Source organism: Sinocyclocheilus anshuiensis, unplaced genomic scaffold, assembly GCF_001515605.1.
Source record: "Sinocyclocheilus anshuiensis isolate Anshui unplaced genomic scaffold, SAMN03320099.WGS_v1.1 scaffold1065, whole genome shotgun sequence".
NCBI classification, from domain to species: domain Eukaryota; kingdom Metazoa; phylum Chordata; class Actinopteri; order Cypriniformes; family Cyprinidae; genus Sinocyclocheilus; species Sinocyclocheilus anshuiensis.
The window spans coordinates 748,579-766,408 of record NW_015555804.1 but is presented as its reverse complement, the minus strand read 5'-3'; the positions used below and the strand labels follow the sequence as shown (position 1 = coordinate 766,408).

At 35.7% G+C, this 17,830-nt stretch overlaps 2 protein-coding genes across 2 annotated transcripts in view; one reads left to right on the top strand and one right to left on the bottom strand.

Annotated features, from left to right (window-relative positions):
- Nucleotides 1–1,069, top strand: part of cstpp1 (centriolar satellite-associated tubulin polyglutamylase complex regulator 1) — a 3,742-nt gene extending 2,673 nt beyond the window's left edge. Inside the window, exons 7-9 of the mRNA XM_016469116.1 lie at nt 265–374; nt 478–541; nt 713–1,069. Of these exons, the coding sequence (XP_016324602.1) occupies nt 265–374; nt 478–541; nt 713–881 (343 nt within the window). The 3' untranslated portion in view covers nt 882–1,069. The remainder of the gene's footprint in view (nt 1–264; nt 375–477; nt 542–712) is intronic.
- Nucleotides 1,070–2,450: 1,381 nt separating this feature from the next.
- On the bottom strand, nt 2,451–17,789 carry LOC107674947 (C-Jun-amino-terminal kinase-interacting protein 1-like). Its single transcript, XM_016469109.1, has 9 exons — nt 17,465–17,789; nt 16,098–16,209; nt 13,542–13,844; nt 8,313–8,394; nt 7,259–7,435; nt 7,056–7,159; nt 6,805–6,932; nt 5,936–6,034; nt 2,451–3,693 (listed from the first exon to the last, which is right to left on the bottom strand). Exons 1-9 carry the CDS (start codon nt 17,533–17,535, stop codon nt 3,621–3,623), a joined length of 1,149 nt encoding a protein of 382 aa, XP_016324595.1. The 5' UTR covers nt 17,536–17,789; the 3' UTR covers nt 2,451–3,620.
- Between the last annotated feature and the right edge of the window lie 41 nt (nt 17,790–17,830).

Genomic DNA, 17,830 nt, shown 5'->3' with positions numbered 1-17,830 from the left:
TACAATATTAAAAGTTCCATTACAGATTTTTTAAAAATAGTTTGAAATAATTTCAAGTAATTTTATTACACTTGAATTTGCTATTTAATTTTTAATTATATTCAGTTTATATTTAAATATATACTAATATTTAAATTAAATTGTAATTATTGCATCAATTATAATAATAGGCTTATATAGTAACTTGTTTATCACTAAATATAATGGGACCCACTATAGCCATCCTCACTACTAGAACATGATAGTGATTTCTTTTCTTCCTAGGTTTCCTTCCAGTGTTGCCATTAAGGAGATATTAGAGAGCAGTCAGCGAGTGTCTTTCTATGGCTTCCTGATGGCCTTGGCCAAACATGAGGGAGTAAACCAAGACATCGGTGAGCATTAGATGATGCTTAAATGTATTTCTGAATAAAAGTAACTTTTAATAATTAGAAATATAAACTGAACGCTTTATCTGGTGTCATATATATTTATCAGGTGCTCTTCCCAATAAACCGGACCTGCTGATTGATCCAGAGATGGACCAGGAGCTGGAGAGACTGTGAGAGAGCTTTTACTTGCTTAAAAGAGTATATTACAGTCACTTGCTGGTTAAATAGGAACTGTCTGTTATTAAAAAAAGGGGAGCTTGCTAACAATCTTTTTATATTTAACACCTTTTTTTAAAGCTAATATACTAGCATTTAACACTATGATTCTGTGATTCTTCCAGCATAGCTCAAGTCGCCATCAGCCCGACCTCCAACAACAGCAGCAGCAGCGCTGCGGGACAGAAGGAAACATCCAAGAAGGCCTCACCGCGCAAGTCCCTGCACCAACGCAAGAGGATCGAAATGGAGAGTGATGGTTCCACGGAGGAGACCGACTCTTCTGAGAATTAACATGCACAGACCTGCTTGTGAGCATCTTAATGGGTTTTTTAGACAACTGTGCCGGTTCACTAATTTGGTTAGAAAAATGATGTTCCAATACTGCTGATACGTGTCTGTGTTCACTACTTTCCAGTTCTATGGGCTTCTCTGTAACCCAACTACTTCCATTGCTGAAGCAAAAAAATAAACAAAATAGCCTGCCATGTGGTGTCTGAAATGTCAAAAATGTATATGATCTTGTTTGTAGAAATGTAAAAAATATAGTAGTAGAGTAATTGATCTGTGATGTACTTTTAGAGGTTAAACCCAGAGAATATCACATTTGAATGCAATAGTGTATATATAAAAATTTATTTTAGTTTAATTAAACATATAAGGTCAGTAAGTTTAATTAATTTACATAAACTTTTATTCATCAAGAATGCATTAAACTGATTCAAAAGACTTTTTTACTTTTACATTGTTACTGCAAAAATGTCAACGATTCTGTGTTTTTCTGTCAATATGGGGTGCTGTGTGTACATTAATGAGGAAAAAAAAATAACTTAAATGATTTTAGCAAATGGCTGCAATATAACAAAGAGTGAAAAATTTAAGGGGGTCTGAATACTTTCCGTACCCACTGTATATATATATTTACAATAAATGTTCTTTTGAACTTTTCTACTGTACATTGTAAATTTTTTGAGCAGCAAATCAGCATATTAGAATGACTTCTGAAGGGTCATGTGACACTGAAGACTGGAGTAATGATGTAACACAGGAATAAATGACATTAAGAAATATTAAAATACAAAACTTTTAAATTGTAATAATATTTCAAAATATTAATGGTTTTACTGTATTTTCGATCAAATAAATTCAGCCTTAGTGAGCCTAAGAGACTTTCAAAGACATTTAAAAAAATCTTACCAATCCCACAGTTTTGAAAAGTCGTGTATAAAAATCTTGTTTGTGTGTATACACATAGCCACACATACACTTTTAATAATTACACACCAGGACAATTCATTTACAAATAGGATTTAACTTTATGGGTTCCACAGAACAGTTATGATCATTCAAAAAACAACAACAACAAAAAAAACCCCAAAACAAAACAATGTACATTGAGAAATGAAATAGGCACAACTTGTGATTTTGCAGGATCGGTTCGCAGATATTTTTTGCAGACACAAATGATCCTAATAACTGAATACCACCTTTCAAAATGGCCGAACCAACAAAACATCTTCACACTGTTCTACTGAAAACCATTTGGCCTGTTGATCTATTCAATGAAAACTTTGCTCATTTAGTGAATATTGCATATTAGTTAAGCGCATGCTGTGAGGATGTGCCATTTTGAAAGGACTGGTGAAGATGGGTCCATTTTAGGCCTTGGCTTTAAAACCTTTCTTTTTGTATCTGGGCCCTGGGGAGAAAAAATTAGCACAAACTTTTTTATTACCAGACAGCTGTATTCCTCAGCACCATTTCTGTCATTATGACAGTAATGTTGCATCCTCTCCTTATGTTTCAATTGCCAGAATAATATATTTTAAGATCTTTCCATTTCAATAGAATTATAAATAAGATATATATAATATATAAAAAGAAAATATAATTATTTGGTTTTCACAGCTACATACGTCAGGGATACCGAGATTGAAGCAGAATGCGAATAAGCCCACACTACGTTCTGTTTAACAGAGCAACATATGGGAATATAAACACACATAAACATTAAATACGAGAACCAAAAAGAAAAAGCATTCACAGACGTGAGCATGGATGCCATATTGTATTTGTGAGACTTTGTAGTGCTCAACTGACTGAAGAAAAACGGCAGCAATTACCCTATTTAACATACAACACTTGAAATTGTGGCACTGCAATGCTCTGGATCAGGGGTTCATAACCTTCGGTTCAAAGCGGTGCTAACCACCCTTTCAAAACAATGTGAGAAACGTTGGAAAGTGGTCTTCAACCTGGGGTTTCGCATAGTGGGACACCAGATGGACAAACTGGGCTGAATTCAATTACACAGTTCACATCCATTCTGAGTGAAGAAGGACATGGCCCAATATAGCTTTGGTTTCAGATAATCTTTGATTTTGGATCCAGTCTAGCTTTAAAGCAACCGTATGTGTATTTTTGCGACTTTGAAGCCCCCTACATTTAAAAGAGTGGAATTCGCTGTCGTAGTTACAGTTAACAGTACACGTGCATTTGTTGCTGCCGTAAAGCAATCTGCCCTTTTCGCGATATTTCGTAGCCGCTCACCAAACTCACACACTCCCAGGCATTTGTGGAGGAGCGCGGGAAAAAAAACAGAAACCATTCGACTCAGATTAAGTGAATAATCAGAATGATTTTGAAACTTGATATTTCAAGGTAAAATTTTTTTTGACATACAGTTGTTTTAAGATCTCCTTGTGATGTTTCATCCATCATTAATGCATCAGACATTGTGCTTCGAATGAATTCAAAACCAGACTTCGCACAAATGATTTATACAAGTCACATTAAACTTTTTTTTTTGTTATTAAACTTCATAAGGCTTTACACCAGTCAGTAATACTCAAGTTGTACTATGTGAAAGTAGTTGCGCTGTAGCTGATATCTGTTTCGATTTTAACATTTGTCTAAAATAGACATCATCAACATTATATCATCAACATAACACGGTACAAAGAGGCTCAAAACCACCATCATGCGACACCTCATATAGTATGTGATAATGGAAAAATACAAATAGACTGAAGGTCATTCGAGGAAGATGTCTTCTGTCGGACAGGAATATTCCATATGTTCTTTGTAGAACTGCTGAAAAGCTTTCCTGTAAAAACATAAGTATTTATTTTTATGCATATCTATATTATATGCACTGAAGTCATATTTTAATTGCATTTTGGGAAGGTCTAGACGTGATTTTAGATCTAGAATGAGTTTTGTTTTTATTTGTGCTTTCAAAAATTGACTCAGGAGCTAGAACTAATATTTCTGCCTCAAAAAGCAGAATATTTCTGCCATATTTTAACATAACATATTTTTACCACTAAGGCCCTGTCCACACAAGCGCGGTTATTTTTAAAACCTCAGCTTTTTCTACGCGGTTTGGCCGTTCGTCCACACGCAAACGCAGCACCAGGTCACTGAAATTTTTGAAAACGCCTGCCAGGGTGAAGATTTTCAAAAACTCCAGTTGCAGTGTTATCGTGTAGACAGCGAAACCGGAGTTTTTGGCTTGTGACGTCATCGGAGCCTGCGCTGTTATCTCCGCCTACTGGAAACTTTTTCAGGCTTCTGATTGGCCAACATGGCTTTACGGTTAAGATTATATCGCCAACTGTTGGTTTGGCATGCTCTTGACAGTGCTTCATAGCATGCGTTTGCCTTTTCATGTGGACAGAGATTTTTTTAAAAACAGAAGAAGGAAAAACTCGTTTATAAAAATACCCGTGTACGTGTGGACATGGCCTAACTTGTAAACTGTTAAAGACAGACCAAATTTAAAGGGATAGTTCACCCAAAAATGAAAAGTCATCAAAACCCTAAGACCTTTGTTCATCTTTGGAACGCAAATTAAGATATTCTTAATGAAATCCGAGAGCTTTCTGACCCTGCATAGACAGCAAGGGAACTACCACATTCAAGGCCCAGAAACGTAGATAGGACATCATTAAAATAGTCCATGTGACATCAGTGGTTCAACCTTAATTTTATGAAGCTACGAGCTACAAGCTAAAACAAAAACGACTTTATTCAACAATTCTTCTCTTCCCTGTCACTGTCCTTCGTGCATGTGCATTCCTCTGCTTGTAAACAAGGTGCAGCGCATGCTTGTTCTATGTCAGCAGCACCACATGCGTGCGTCATGGTACTCTCGTGAATGGAGGAGGACAGTGAAAGGGAAGAGAAGAATTGTTGAATAAAGTCTTTGTTTTTGTTTTAGCTCGTAGCTCAAAAATATCTTAATTTTTGTTCCGAAGATGAACGAAGGTCTTGCGGGTTTGGAACGACATGAGGGTAAGTAATGACAGAAATAATTCATTTTTGGGTGAACTATCCCTTTAAGCTACAATGTTGTTAATCAATGGTATATGCTTTTGTTGAAGGCACCAGCCTGCATTATTTTAACTACTACTACTTTTTTCTTCTTTTTTTTTAATAATCATGTTTAATAGCAGAATTCCTGGTGAAAACTACATTACCCATGATTCTTCAGAGAATCTCCACCAACTACATCAAAATAACTCTTTAGAGCTCTTTAGAGTCAGTCTCTCTATAATATGCTCTCAAACTACTTAAAGATTTTGTATATATAAACATATTTTGCAATAAACAAAACATATTGTAATCAACATCTTTAAATCAGTAGCTTTATATTTCTCTATTGCTTTTAATTCAATTGTCATTCACAATGTTTAATGCGATTGTTCTTTCCCTCATTAAAACCACAAAGTCTTGCACCTTTGTTTTTGGTCCAGTTTTCATATACTTCTTGGCTTCAAATCAAAGTTTGTAACATTGTGAATCACCTTGTAGCCGGTTGGTTTAGTTCATGGCTTATAACTTCTTTACAAAGACTTTTTCACTATGGGAAAAATAAATAGTGGACAGGCACTGTTGCACTCTATTTTCCCTTTTGACCAATCAGCAAAAAGACTCGAATGAGAAAAAAAGAAAGAAAAGTAAAGAAAACTCAACATTTTGTGGTTTTTAGTCCATATCTTTTAGCCAAACATACTGCTAAAAGTTTACTTTTGACAACAAGATTTTGTAAAAAATTGTGTAAAAAATGTCTGTTTCTTGGATAATGGACCATATACGTTAATTTACTTTATCTAATCAAATGCTTACTAGAATGAAGATGATATGCCGCCTGCTATCACCTAGCAAATAACCATGTATACTACTGTATATGCAGTATACATAATGATTTGTAACATACAAAAAGCAGTATGTTAAATGAGTAGGAAATGTTCCACAATAAATTAGTTAGTGTTTCAACAAGAAATAAGTCAAATCGAGAAACAAAAATTGTGTTTGTGGGATCTTTAAGCAACTAGAGCACTCACCCAACAGATTCAGCCAGTTTTGTGGTTGTATCATCTGAAAAGAACACATGACAGGCGAATCTCTGGTATGCTGGATGTTTCGTTATTACTCCAAAATACCTGAAAGAAACACACAGAGTATTTACTGTCTAGTATCTTGTTATTGTTGTATGTTCTCTTTTTTCCTGTAGGGGCCGTTGTAACTATAGATAGGTAAAAATTGGGTTATTGTTTTTACAGCTTTATTATTTTATTCAGCAAAGATGCATTAAATTAATCAAATGTGATAGTAAAGACATTTATAATGCTATAAAAGATTTCTGTTTCAAATAAATGCTGTTCTTATTTATTTATTTAATTGTATGTGTTCTAATATTATATTGCAAAATATTTTTTATAATTTTAATTTAATATGAATTTATTCCAGATGTTTCTTCATAACATTGATCTAACATGCCCTCTTTTTTTTTAAATGATAATTTATAAAACCCATATCATAGGTTTAGTTAATATCACTTTTTGCAATAGATTATATGAATTCTGTGAGGTTTTGTATCATTGCTTGGTGTGGCTCAGTTTTCAGTTCATCCTTTTCCAACATTTTTGATATCATATAAATTAGTATCATAATATTTCAAGATTGAAGTTTCAAAAATGTTGAAAATTTCATGAGAGAAATATATATATAACTTCAAATATAACGTTAGAAATATCAAAAACAAGGTTAAAATAAGGATAAAAATTATCCAAATTAAATTGAGACCATCAAACCTTTATCGAATTACTTCCATAAATTATCAAATAATATCGATTTTTATTTATTTATTTTTTTTACTTTAAGGTTTGAAAACCCTTGTGCTTCTTTTAAAAGAATATTATAGGTCTGCTACAGTATACAAACCCTTCCAGAAGTCCGACAGTCATCCTGAACGATGATTTTCAATCCTTGTGTGTTGATTTCCAGAATGCAAGGCGAAGGGGGGTTGAACCGCATTGTTGTTCGTCTGTTTGATGCTATCTGTTGACATAATCAGATTGCATTTGAACATCAGATTACATATGAACAACATCATGTCATTGTAATTATGTAAATATATGGAAATCCAGGGCAGAATTATAATGCAGAAATGGATTAGTATACCTTGTGCATGGCGGCACAAAGCACATCATTCCCTTTGTGATACGGAACTTGAACAGAACCAAGGAATTTTACCCAGAATTTGTCCATCCAGTCACTTTTGACCTCTGCATAAATCACAGCAGACAGAGAAGGCCATTATTCCTCAATGCACAAGATACAAAAGCTTAAACACTTAAAATACTTATAGCAAAGCCAAGATGTACCTTTAACAAGTTCATCCTTTGTCACCTTGACGGCATAAAATGCAGGGAAGATGCCTTTGGATCCAGTGCGCATGTTGTAGGCCTCGCACCATAGATCCTCGGCCTGCACCTCAACCAGTAAGGGGTCATCTGCCTCCAACTCCAACTCATCATCATGGTGAGGAATAAACCTGTAAACAAGCCAAAATTTGGTTTAGGGTAACAACCAATGAGTAGAGTGTCTATTTGAAGAAAAATATATATTTGCATAGTTTGTCCTATTACTCATGTTGTGTTTTATTTGGGGGGTGGGGGGAGGGTGTCGATGGCTGGTTTTACTGTTGTTGGTATGTGGGTGAAATTCACAGTAAAATAAAAAAGGATGAGGAGATACCCCCTGACAATGTAAAGCGCTTTGAGTGCTTAGAAAAGCGCTATATAAATGTAATGAATTATTTTTTATTATTATTAAACATGAACATGAATTGTTCACAATAAGATAAAAAACATGGGTTTATAAAATAGATAATAGAAAATAGTGTGACTTTTAATTTCATACAGACGGGTAATGCGCTTAGGTAGGTGCTAATGCTTACATATGCCAAATGCAAATTTCCCATCATTAGGGAAGCATATCATTTTAGTATATAGTAAACTCATCTAAATTGTGACAAAGCCATAATATTTACACTCCAATGATGTGTAAAGCTGGAACAGAATAAAGTATTTAAACAAAAATTAAACACATTAGCTTTACAGTATCCAAACCTTTTTTCATACTGGAAGAGTCAGACACAAGTGATATCTGATGAACTCTCTGGGTAAGTAGATTGACGAAAATCCCATTAAGCTAATTACAACACGTAAACACTTTTTCATTCCATGGAAGCGAATACTACAAAAACACCTACAGTATGAACAATAATACACCTACATCTTGTATTTCTTTCATTTATCTCATGGTAATTCCTCTAATGCATAGAAGTGATTATGGAAAATTACTTGTCTGGAAAATTCAAGTCTCAGCAATTCTTCAGACATGTTCATTTGTGTGGTGTGAGTGGCCATTACTCACCCTTAATGTGTGGTGATGAAGAATGGGTTTTCTTTTCTTTCCTCCGCTCTTTCTCACCAAAGGAATTGTTATTTATTGTGTCCTGCGATTAAAGTAAAAAGAATGAGGGATAGGTTTTTCAATATACAAAATGCTGAGAGAGTCAATTTTGTTTAGATTAACACTTGCAAAAAAATATACCAAAACTAAATATGATACAATTTTTGGATAGCTTTTTATATTTCTAAAATAAATAAATAAAAAAGGTAAAAAATTACACTAAAACACAGACAGACATGTACATCCCTCCATCTTGGATAAATCATGTGATTTTGTCAGCATTACTAATTGTCACCACATTTTAGGTGCTTTTCTATCATATAGTGAAACAGAAACTATATTTGACAAGTCCATAAAACGAGAGAGTTACAGGAAGAGCAATCTGACCAATAGATTTACTGCTCTTTCCTGACGCTGACTCACGAATTGACCACGCTATAATGCACCTTTAACACTGACACTCCTATGTTGTCATAGCAACACGCCCAATTGATGATGCAGGAATTGGCATGCGTGAGAGCATGTCAGTGTGTGCGTAAGTGTGGGGGTAGATGGGAACACACAGTAGTGTTCGTGATGGAGAAAGACGACACAGATGGCTGATATGATGCTCTTATTTAGTGACACTAAAACAGTATGAGGAAAGAAACCAGATGGAGAAACTCTATCATCACAATTCTGCTATCTAGTTTATTAATCGGAGCCTGTCTCAGTTTATTACTGTAGGTCTACTAATATCAGACTAGAATTAAGTAATCTTTATCTCTGCAGGAAATAAAATAGGTAACATTGAAATTTGAGAAAGACGTTTCTCAAAGAATTTACAGTTATATAAACTGTTATCTATATGCTATATACACAGTTACCTATATGCTACTATCAGATATACCGTTATCTATATTCTAATGTACTCCTAAAAGTACCTTTAGCAGATTTAAAATGCATATTATTGATACTGAAATATTGATGACTCATCCTCCGCTACACTGTTTCATCCAATCAGATGCTTTCTAGTGTAAGAATGTCCTTAAACCTAAAAATATTAACTAAAGGCCATTGGCTCTTTTTTTTAAAGGGACTACTTCTGCCCAGACAAATAATTTCAATAGGAAATATGCCAACAAAAGAAAAAAATGCAAGTTAATTTATTTAATGGGGTCTTTAAACAGTCAAAAAGGCAGCCAGTTTTAATACTTATCCACAAAATTCAATCAAATCCAAATAAATTCATAAAAAAATGTCCCTTTTATGACAATAATGTGAAATTGTCAAATTCAACAAGACTTGACCCTATTTAGTTTCTTAATGCACATTCCTGGTGCATAAATCATTGGTGCATATTATTTTAAGTAAAAAAAAAGTCTTTATAATCTTTTATCAAAATTAATAACTTGCTCTGCATCTAAAACGACCTTCCTTTTTGGATGAGATCACAAAGCCCCTCCAATTCCATTCAGGTATGACATGACCACTTTTAAAAATATTTCCTCGTAAAATCAAGTCTTTACATTTTTAACGGTTGAATATCCCATTTCTCTCAGAAACGTGTCAGATTACAGAAGTGATAGAAATAAGTTGTCAATAGCGCTTCACATTGATTCTTAGGGTTTCAGCCATAGACTGTAAAAAAAAGATGGACGACGCATCTCCACTTCCTTCCACTATAGAAAAGTGAAGCCAAAGCATCTCAGTATGGCCGCTGCCATCTTGAGCAAATGACGTCATTTGGAGCCAGAGTCTGCGCAGTAGAGATTTGTTTGGAGCCAGAGTCTGCGCAGTAGTGTCGTGAGGTGGAGCTGTGGTATCAAACTCCAGCAGACCCAATCAACCATAACGACACGCCCTGTTTTTATAGCATCAAATTACTAGCTAAAATCAAAATTATCACAAAAACGAACAATTGAACATATATCAGAGTGATAACAACTACCTTAAATGAACAAAACCATATTTCGGAAAATTGTATTGGAAATGTAATTTATTTTTTTTATATTGACTCAAGTCCCATTCGTTTACATGGAGAGGGCGGGGTTTATGACCTGTACTGCAGCCAGCCACCAGGGGCGATCAAAGAGCTGGCAGCTTCACTTTTCAGGACGTGAGAGGCACACCCGGTTTCAGCCAACACCCAGGCCTAAAATATTACCGTCACAATGTAGATATTTTTAGAGCAGACTTTCTTATGGTTTTACTTGTATTACCCAATAACTCTGTTCTCTTTCTGTTGAAAAGCTCTTTGCTAATTCCTCAAATGCCCTTTGAGCCCAGCGGCTGTGCCAATGCTGCAGACGTGGAGAGATTCGACAAGCCAAGATTATTAGATTAAAGACAGGGAAGCACATTTACAGTCATCCATTATCTTCTCTGATCGTAAAACAGTCTGCCGACCTGGATATAATTCAGTGTGCTCAAAGATTCAAGCAAAAGCCTGTTTTTTTTTACACAAGCAACTACGAGGTTTCATGTCACCTCATAATAACCAGTTGGCAAAGTAATTAGATATAATACAAGTGGGCTTTTGCGAGTCTTAATGATAATCACCACTGGTTTCAATATATCCGGTGATTTGGGAATTCGTGACACTGGACTGGCCAGCACTAATGCTATAAGATGGTATATTATAATTTATCATTTATTATAATAGTAATTATGCTGCAATTACTGCAGAACAACCTGATTAAACTGCCTTATGTTAAATATGTGCATTTTTAGCTCAGCGCAGGTTAAAGATGAACATTCTTTCATTATTTACTCACCCTCATGTCATTCCAAACCTGTATTATTGACCTGTATTAAATCAATAATGAGATCAGAAGATCTGGAATAAAGTACTTTTTGACACTTTTAATATATGCAATAGAGCAGCTGGAACATTCAGCAAAATATCCCCCTTTGTGTTCTATGAAAGATAGAAGTTTGGATTTACATTAGGGTTAGTAAATGATGACCATATTTATTTAAACTGTGTTGAGTTGAAAATACGGAACATATAAAACCATTATTTCTAGAATCTTTATGATCATAAATGTCTTTTTGAAAAAACTCGGAGCAATATTGAAAATGACAGCAAGCAGCATTAGCAAATACAATTTCAGTAATAGAAAAAACTAAAGGTAATTTTGAGTTCAGTTCAGGGCTGGGAGTCTTTTCAGGAGATCAGTGCTGGGCCATTATTTAAATCATTTAGTTTCCTCAGCCTCATTACCCATGATGCACTTCAAAACAAAGATAGAAAGACGCATAGGCGGAGGGTGAACCAACTCCAGGGTAAGGCTAAAAGCAGCCAAATCTATTAACTACAAACATCATAAACCCGGCAAGAACCAGACATGGGTGTCATGTAGGCTAATAAAATGTTTAATGGGACTGAATTTGTATTTAACGTGATTACATTTTAATTAAAACATTAGAAATTGATAATTATATAACGTTTCCTTTCCACGGTTATTCAAACGGCGAATCAATTATGTACAGAAATGACATTTTCACTAACTTTGATCTATCGCACTCTCAGAAAACAAAACTATGTTATAACCACTGAAGCTGTCTACACTGCGAAATGAATTCCTTACTTACACGCTTTGTTGTTTATGATGAGGGAAGTCGCGGAATTCAGAATTCAGTCAAGTGTGATTGGTTAAAATGCGCAACACTGTAAAAACGTCTGCGAATCAATTATGTACAGAAATGACATTTTCACTAACTTTGATCTATCGCACTCTCAGAAAACAAAACTATGTTATAACCACTGAAGCTGTCTACACTGCGAAATGAATTCCTTACTTACACGCTTTGTTGTTTATGATGAGGGAAGTCGCGGAATTCAGTCAGCGAACGCGCGCGCATTCAACAAAGCTGATGAATTTCAGCGATGACTGATATGAACGCCTCTGATTGGCCATTGCATTCCTAAGCTCAACAGAACCGTGTGTGATTGGTTAAAATGCGCAACACTGTAAAAACGTCTAAAATGAAATACGGTGCAACATGAGCAAATCTTAATTTAATGCGCAGTCGACACTTTCTATTCATTTACACTTTGTTAGCAACAGACGTAATAGATTTAATTTGTTTGTGCAGGGGCATTTTTGTCCAATTTAGTGCCATTTTTTGCCCCAAGACCGCAGACCCCAGACCCTAAGCCTTCCCCAGCCTTACACACTCTCCGCCTATGGAAAGAAGACTCAAAAAGTAATATCAGTGTTATACTATTTCTATATCATTATAGTATTTAATACTTTTTTTGTATAATATTATGGCATTTAATGCATTTTAGTTTGTTTTAGTAATATTGTTATGTGCTTTTGTCATTATAATTATTTTTATTTTTAAATACTTTTAACTATTTTATTTTACTTTATTATTTTATTTTTTTTTCAGTTTTAGTTTAGTAATATTGGCACTTAAACTTATTTCGGTTAATTGCCAAGGCAACATTTCAGATTAAAAAAAAATATATATTTGTTTGTATCTAATATTTATTTTATTTAAGCTTCATTTCAATTACCAGAAACTATTTTTAATAGTTTTACTTTGATTTAACAATAACAACACTAGGTAAGATTATGCACACTAATAAGAAAGTAATAACACTTTTTAACACATTTATAATGTTAAAAACTGAGACAACATGCCCCGGTCTCTTCTAACATGATATATAGATCAACAAGTTATCTAGAGTAGCTAGCCCAAAAATGTCAATCACAACCCTTTCAAAAAGAGCACCACACGACATCCAAAAAACAGGGTTTTTACTCTCACCTCGTTATATTTTGTTCAAATCGACCCATTAAAGTGCCGCCCCCTGCTGTTTGACCCTCACAGGTCAACAGTAATGATCCACTCTAACTCTTTCTTGTCGGATTGCATTACACGGGGGGCGGATAGCAGTGATGCATAGCAGGTGGGACGAGCGGGAGCTCAAAAACAGGAAACATCATCAACATCACCGGCCAGGAGTATCAAAGAAACCCGAACGCTACATGCCACCGATTTGCATACACACTGAAAATACACGCCATCCCTCCAGGGGAACGGCTTGTGATGACATTATGGCTCGAGATCCTGTTTGTGCAGTATGGAAATCATCACTTTTACTGTAAAACAATTTCTAATCCCTGTCTATCTGCCTCGGATGTAATCACAAGCCTCTTAAAGACTGTAGGCCGCTGCCAAAACTGTCCGTCTCACCTGAGTCCTTGGCACTTGGGGGAAAAGATTCAGGGTGGTGGGTCTCTTGGGCCGGTATGTATCCATGGCGACGGCAGGGATTAAATCCTTTAGCTGAGGCTGAGTGACAGGCGGCCCTGCGCCCTGCTCTTCCTTGTGGTTGTCATCGACGGCATCAACCGGCGGCCTCTCGTTCTCCTCTTCTTCCAAGATTCCTCCCTCTGCATCAGTCAGGTCCAAGTGGAGCATCTCCGTCTGCAGCTCCACCACCCTCCTCCTCCGGCTGCTCCTCGGCGTACCATTGGTCGGCTGAAACATGTGATCCTGGGAAGAGCAGGCAGCAGAGTTTTAGAGGCTAGAGCAGAGGAGCTGCAGTCAGACGCAGCCGGCCAATCAGAGCGCGGTGATGACATCAGCCTGTGGCTCCCTTCCTGGCTGCTGTAAGGAAAGCTAATTCAATCCCAGAGAACAATGAGGCGTGTCACACGACAGAAGCAAAATAAACACACCCAGAAATGACGAGGAGAGAGATTATAACATGTTTAATTACACTAAACTGCCTTATTGTCTTTAAACACAACTCTTCTTACCATAAACACTATGCCAATTATCTCATTAAAAGGCTGTGAAATCAAAAATGAAGGATTTTTGTTGATAGTGGTTTGATAATGATATCCATGCTAAACAGACAGATGTTATTGAACATGTTATAAATTCTGTCAAAGCCAATTATGCTGAAACTTATTGTCTTTCAACACAGATTTTCTTAGCATTAACACTTACAATGCTAATTATCACATTAAAAAGATTGTTATATCCTAAATGAGGGACTTTGTTTAAGTTGTCAGATGATGATAATCATGATAAATCATCTGATGTAATTTAAAATGTTTTGAATTCTCTCTGTCAAAGTCATTATACTAAATCATTAAACACAGCTTTTCTTAGCATCAACACTTACAATACTAATTATCACATAAAAAGGTTGTGAAATCATAAATTATGGATTTTATTTAAGCGGTCAGACAATGATATCATATGTTAAACCACCAGATGAGACTGAACATTATAAATTCTCTCTGTCAAACCAATTCCTCTAAACCGCCTTATTGTCTTCAAACACAGATGTTCTAGCATACACACATATAGTATGATGCTAATAATCACATAAAAAGTTGTGAAATTATACATGAGGGATTTTTAAGTGGTTAAATGATAAAAAGTCAGATGTGATTGACGTTGACAGCTTCCCTCAGTGTTCATGTCAAATGCTAATGCTAATTGACTGCTATGCTAATTGGCTCTGAACACAACAGTCTCTTGTGACCTCACTCACTCACTCACTCACTCATACGAATACTAAAATTCTCAATCTATACACATATTTGGACACAGATGATGTGCCTTTGACCTAGAAATCTATTTTTGCTGTGGGGTAAACAGCTCGCCAAGCTCTGCACTGTCAGATGATTCCTCATTCAGTTCCAGACTGTGTCTCATGGAAAGATAAGTGACTGTTTGGTTTTAGGGTGGAGATAAACCACATATACACGTTTTCTTTGTGGTTAGGACCGCCTGTTGACATCTACTGTTTTTGAATTAAGATAACTGTGATTAGTACTATAGTCCATACTCTTTAAAGTCATTTTAATGAAAGGAGGACACAAAGGAGGTAAAAAATGGAAGGGATAGATCATGCAAAAGTCAACTCTGGTCATCATTTACTCACCCTCATGTCATTTTAAACCAGTTTGACTTTTTGTTCATAAAAAGCAAAAGAAAATGTTTTACAGAATGTCCAAGCTGCTCCTTTACACACACTTAGAGTTGGTGACTGATGTTTGCCTAACATTATCTTTTGTTTTCTACATAAAATGATTTTGTAGTTGTAAATAAATCTAAAGTTAAGTGTAAGGTTTGACTCCTGAACTAGTCTAATGTAGTGAGCTGTAAGTTCATACCTGGATTTTAGCCCACTGGCGATTAGCTACAGGCTCAGAGCAGATGTTAATTAACCCATATAGGCATGTACAGGTGGTGCTTTGGCACACCTCCCAAAAATTAGAGTAAACCCTGACACCACAATATATATTCAGTTAGACATTAAGACTTTTAATGTTTTTTAAAGAAGTCTCTTATAAAGCCTGCAGATGGATCCACACGTCTCACGTCTCGTCAGCCCCGTTACACACACACACACACATATATATACATATACACCAACAAAATAAATAAATGGTAAAAATTACATACACATATATTGCTTAAATATACAAGTAAATATATTTAAATTAAAATAACCTAAATTAATAATACCCTCTCAGAAAAAAAGTCACTGGGGCAGTACCTTTTCAAAAAGTACTAATATGTGCCATTTAGATGCTAAAATGAACCTTTAAGTTACAAATTTAGGGGTAAATAAGGTACATAAGTGTACCTTTTGAAAAGGTACTTCCGTAGTGGGAGCTTTTGTACCATTTTTTCTGAGAGTGTATGAAAATGTATGTTTACCCCAAAATGCCAGCTATGAAAACAGACAAATCTGTACAGTAAGTTTATTTTAGGGTACAAACTTACTTTAGGGTCGAGGTCGAGCTGGCTGAGAGTGATTCCATTCTCATCCATGATTTCTGTCATTTCTGACAGGTCGTCATCCTCGTATTCATTCAGACTGATGTCATGGGTTAACCTGCAAAGTGCCAGCACACCCACACAGATAGTGACACACTACGTCATCCCTCCATGAGGCCATCGCTAGACAGTCATACACAGAGAGGGCATGGCTTGCCTGCGCATCTGATAACTTCACGACTACTGCAATGCTGTAACTTCTAGGCGTATTACTCATTGATCTATAAATGCAAATAAAAATGTAAATAAAATAAGAACATGTGTGTGTTTATGTATGTATATATATATATATATATATATACATATACATACACACACTTTCTTTTAAAGTAGTTTCTTTTAGTCATTTAATGTAATCCTGGAGTTATCAGTTGGTGTTCTGCTAACTTAAAGTTTATTTAACTTTAAGTCTATTTAATAAACCTTTAAATCAATTTATATGTATATACAAACAAATTTACATAAAAGAATATTACAAGGTTATATTCAGAATTATGTAAGTTATGCATATGGAAATCTGTTGTAAGAAAGCATAAGCAAAAACAAACAATTCTTCTGTTTTTTCCTAAATGTAAATGCTAAATGCTGATTTAACACATTGTATGAACTTGCTTAATGACAACATTCTTACTCTACCTAATGTTTTGAATAAAGTTGTTTTTCAGTATTCTTATACCCTCTGTCTGCAAGCTACACTCTAAAAAATGCTGGGTTGTTTCAACCCAATGTTGGGTCAAATATGGACTAACCCAACTGTTGGGTTAAATTTTGGTTACATTTTTAAATTAACTTTTTAACCCAACAGTTGGGTTAGTCCATATTTGACGCAACATTGGGTTGAAACAACCCAGCATTTTTTAGAGTGTAGCCATATACTGATAAATTAAGCTTTAAAAGCACTCCGACATACGACATACTAAATTTGCAGTGCTTCCTGTTTAGATACCTGCAATTGTGCAGCTGCCACATTTCTAGATTGATAAGATGAACAAGACAATTTAACATAAATGTAGTCAATCAAATGAACCTAGTAGAACTATAAGCTTCTTTTTGCAGACCACAGTCATTATTTTATCTTTTGATTATGATTTTGTACCATGCAAAAGACTCAAAGCAAGCCTAATTTTAGATCAGAAACACTAAACACACATGAAATTACAAAACCTTCACATCTCATTCAGTCCCATCCATAACCCTACATATATTTCCTTCATGCACACCAAACTAACATTTTGGCCTATTTCAGAACACACAAGCTGATCCAAGGATCGCAAAAAGGCTGTGCAGGGGACACAGCTGCATCACTACTGTACCATTTCTCCCACTGTTCCTCCATCCAGCTGTCCCCATCCTCTCTGGAGTCCATGGCCAGGCTGAGCACCATCTGCAGGGCAGGGCAGGATGCCACTGGACCCTTCTTGGGGGGAAATCGATGGAGCCAAGAATTATGCCACTTTCTTTCTTAACCACCCGTCCGGCACTCCACACAGAAACGTCCTCCACGAGGGTCCTTGGGGGGGTTACATCAGCCACGGGAAGCTGTAGTGGACGTCCTCACTTCCCCTCAAAAACATTCTACTGTACACCCGACACTCCTTGCTCTGCGTGCGTCCTCCAATGGAGCCATTAAAGTCAGCAGCGGATGACTGAGAGAGAGAGAGAGAGAGAGAGAGAGAGAG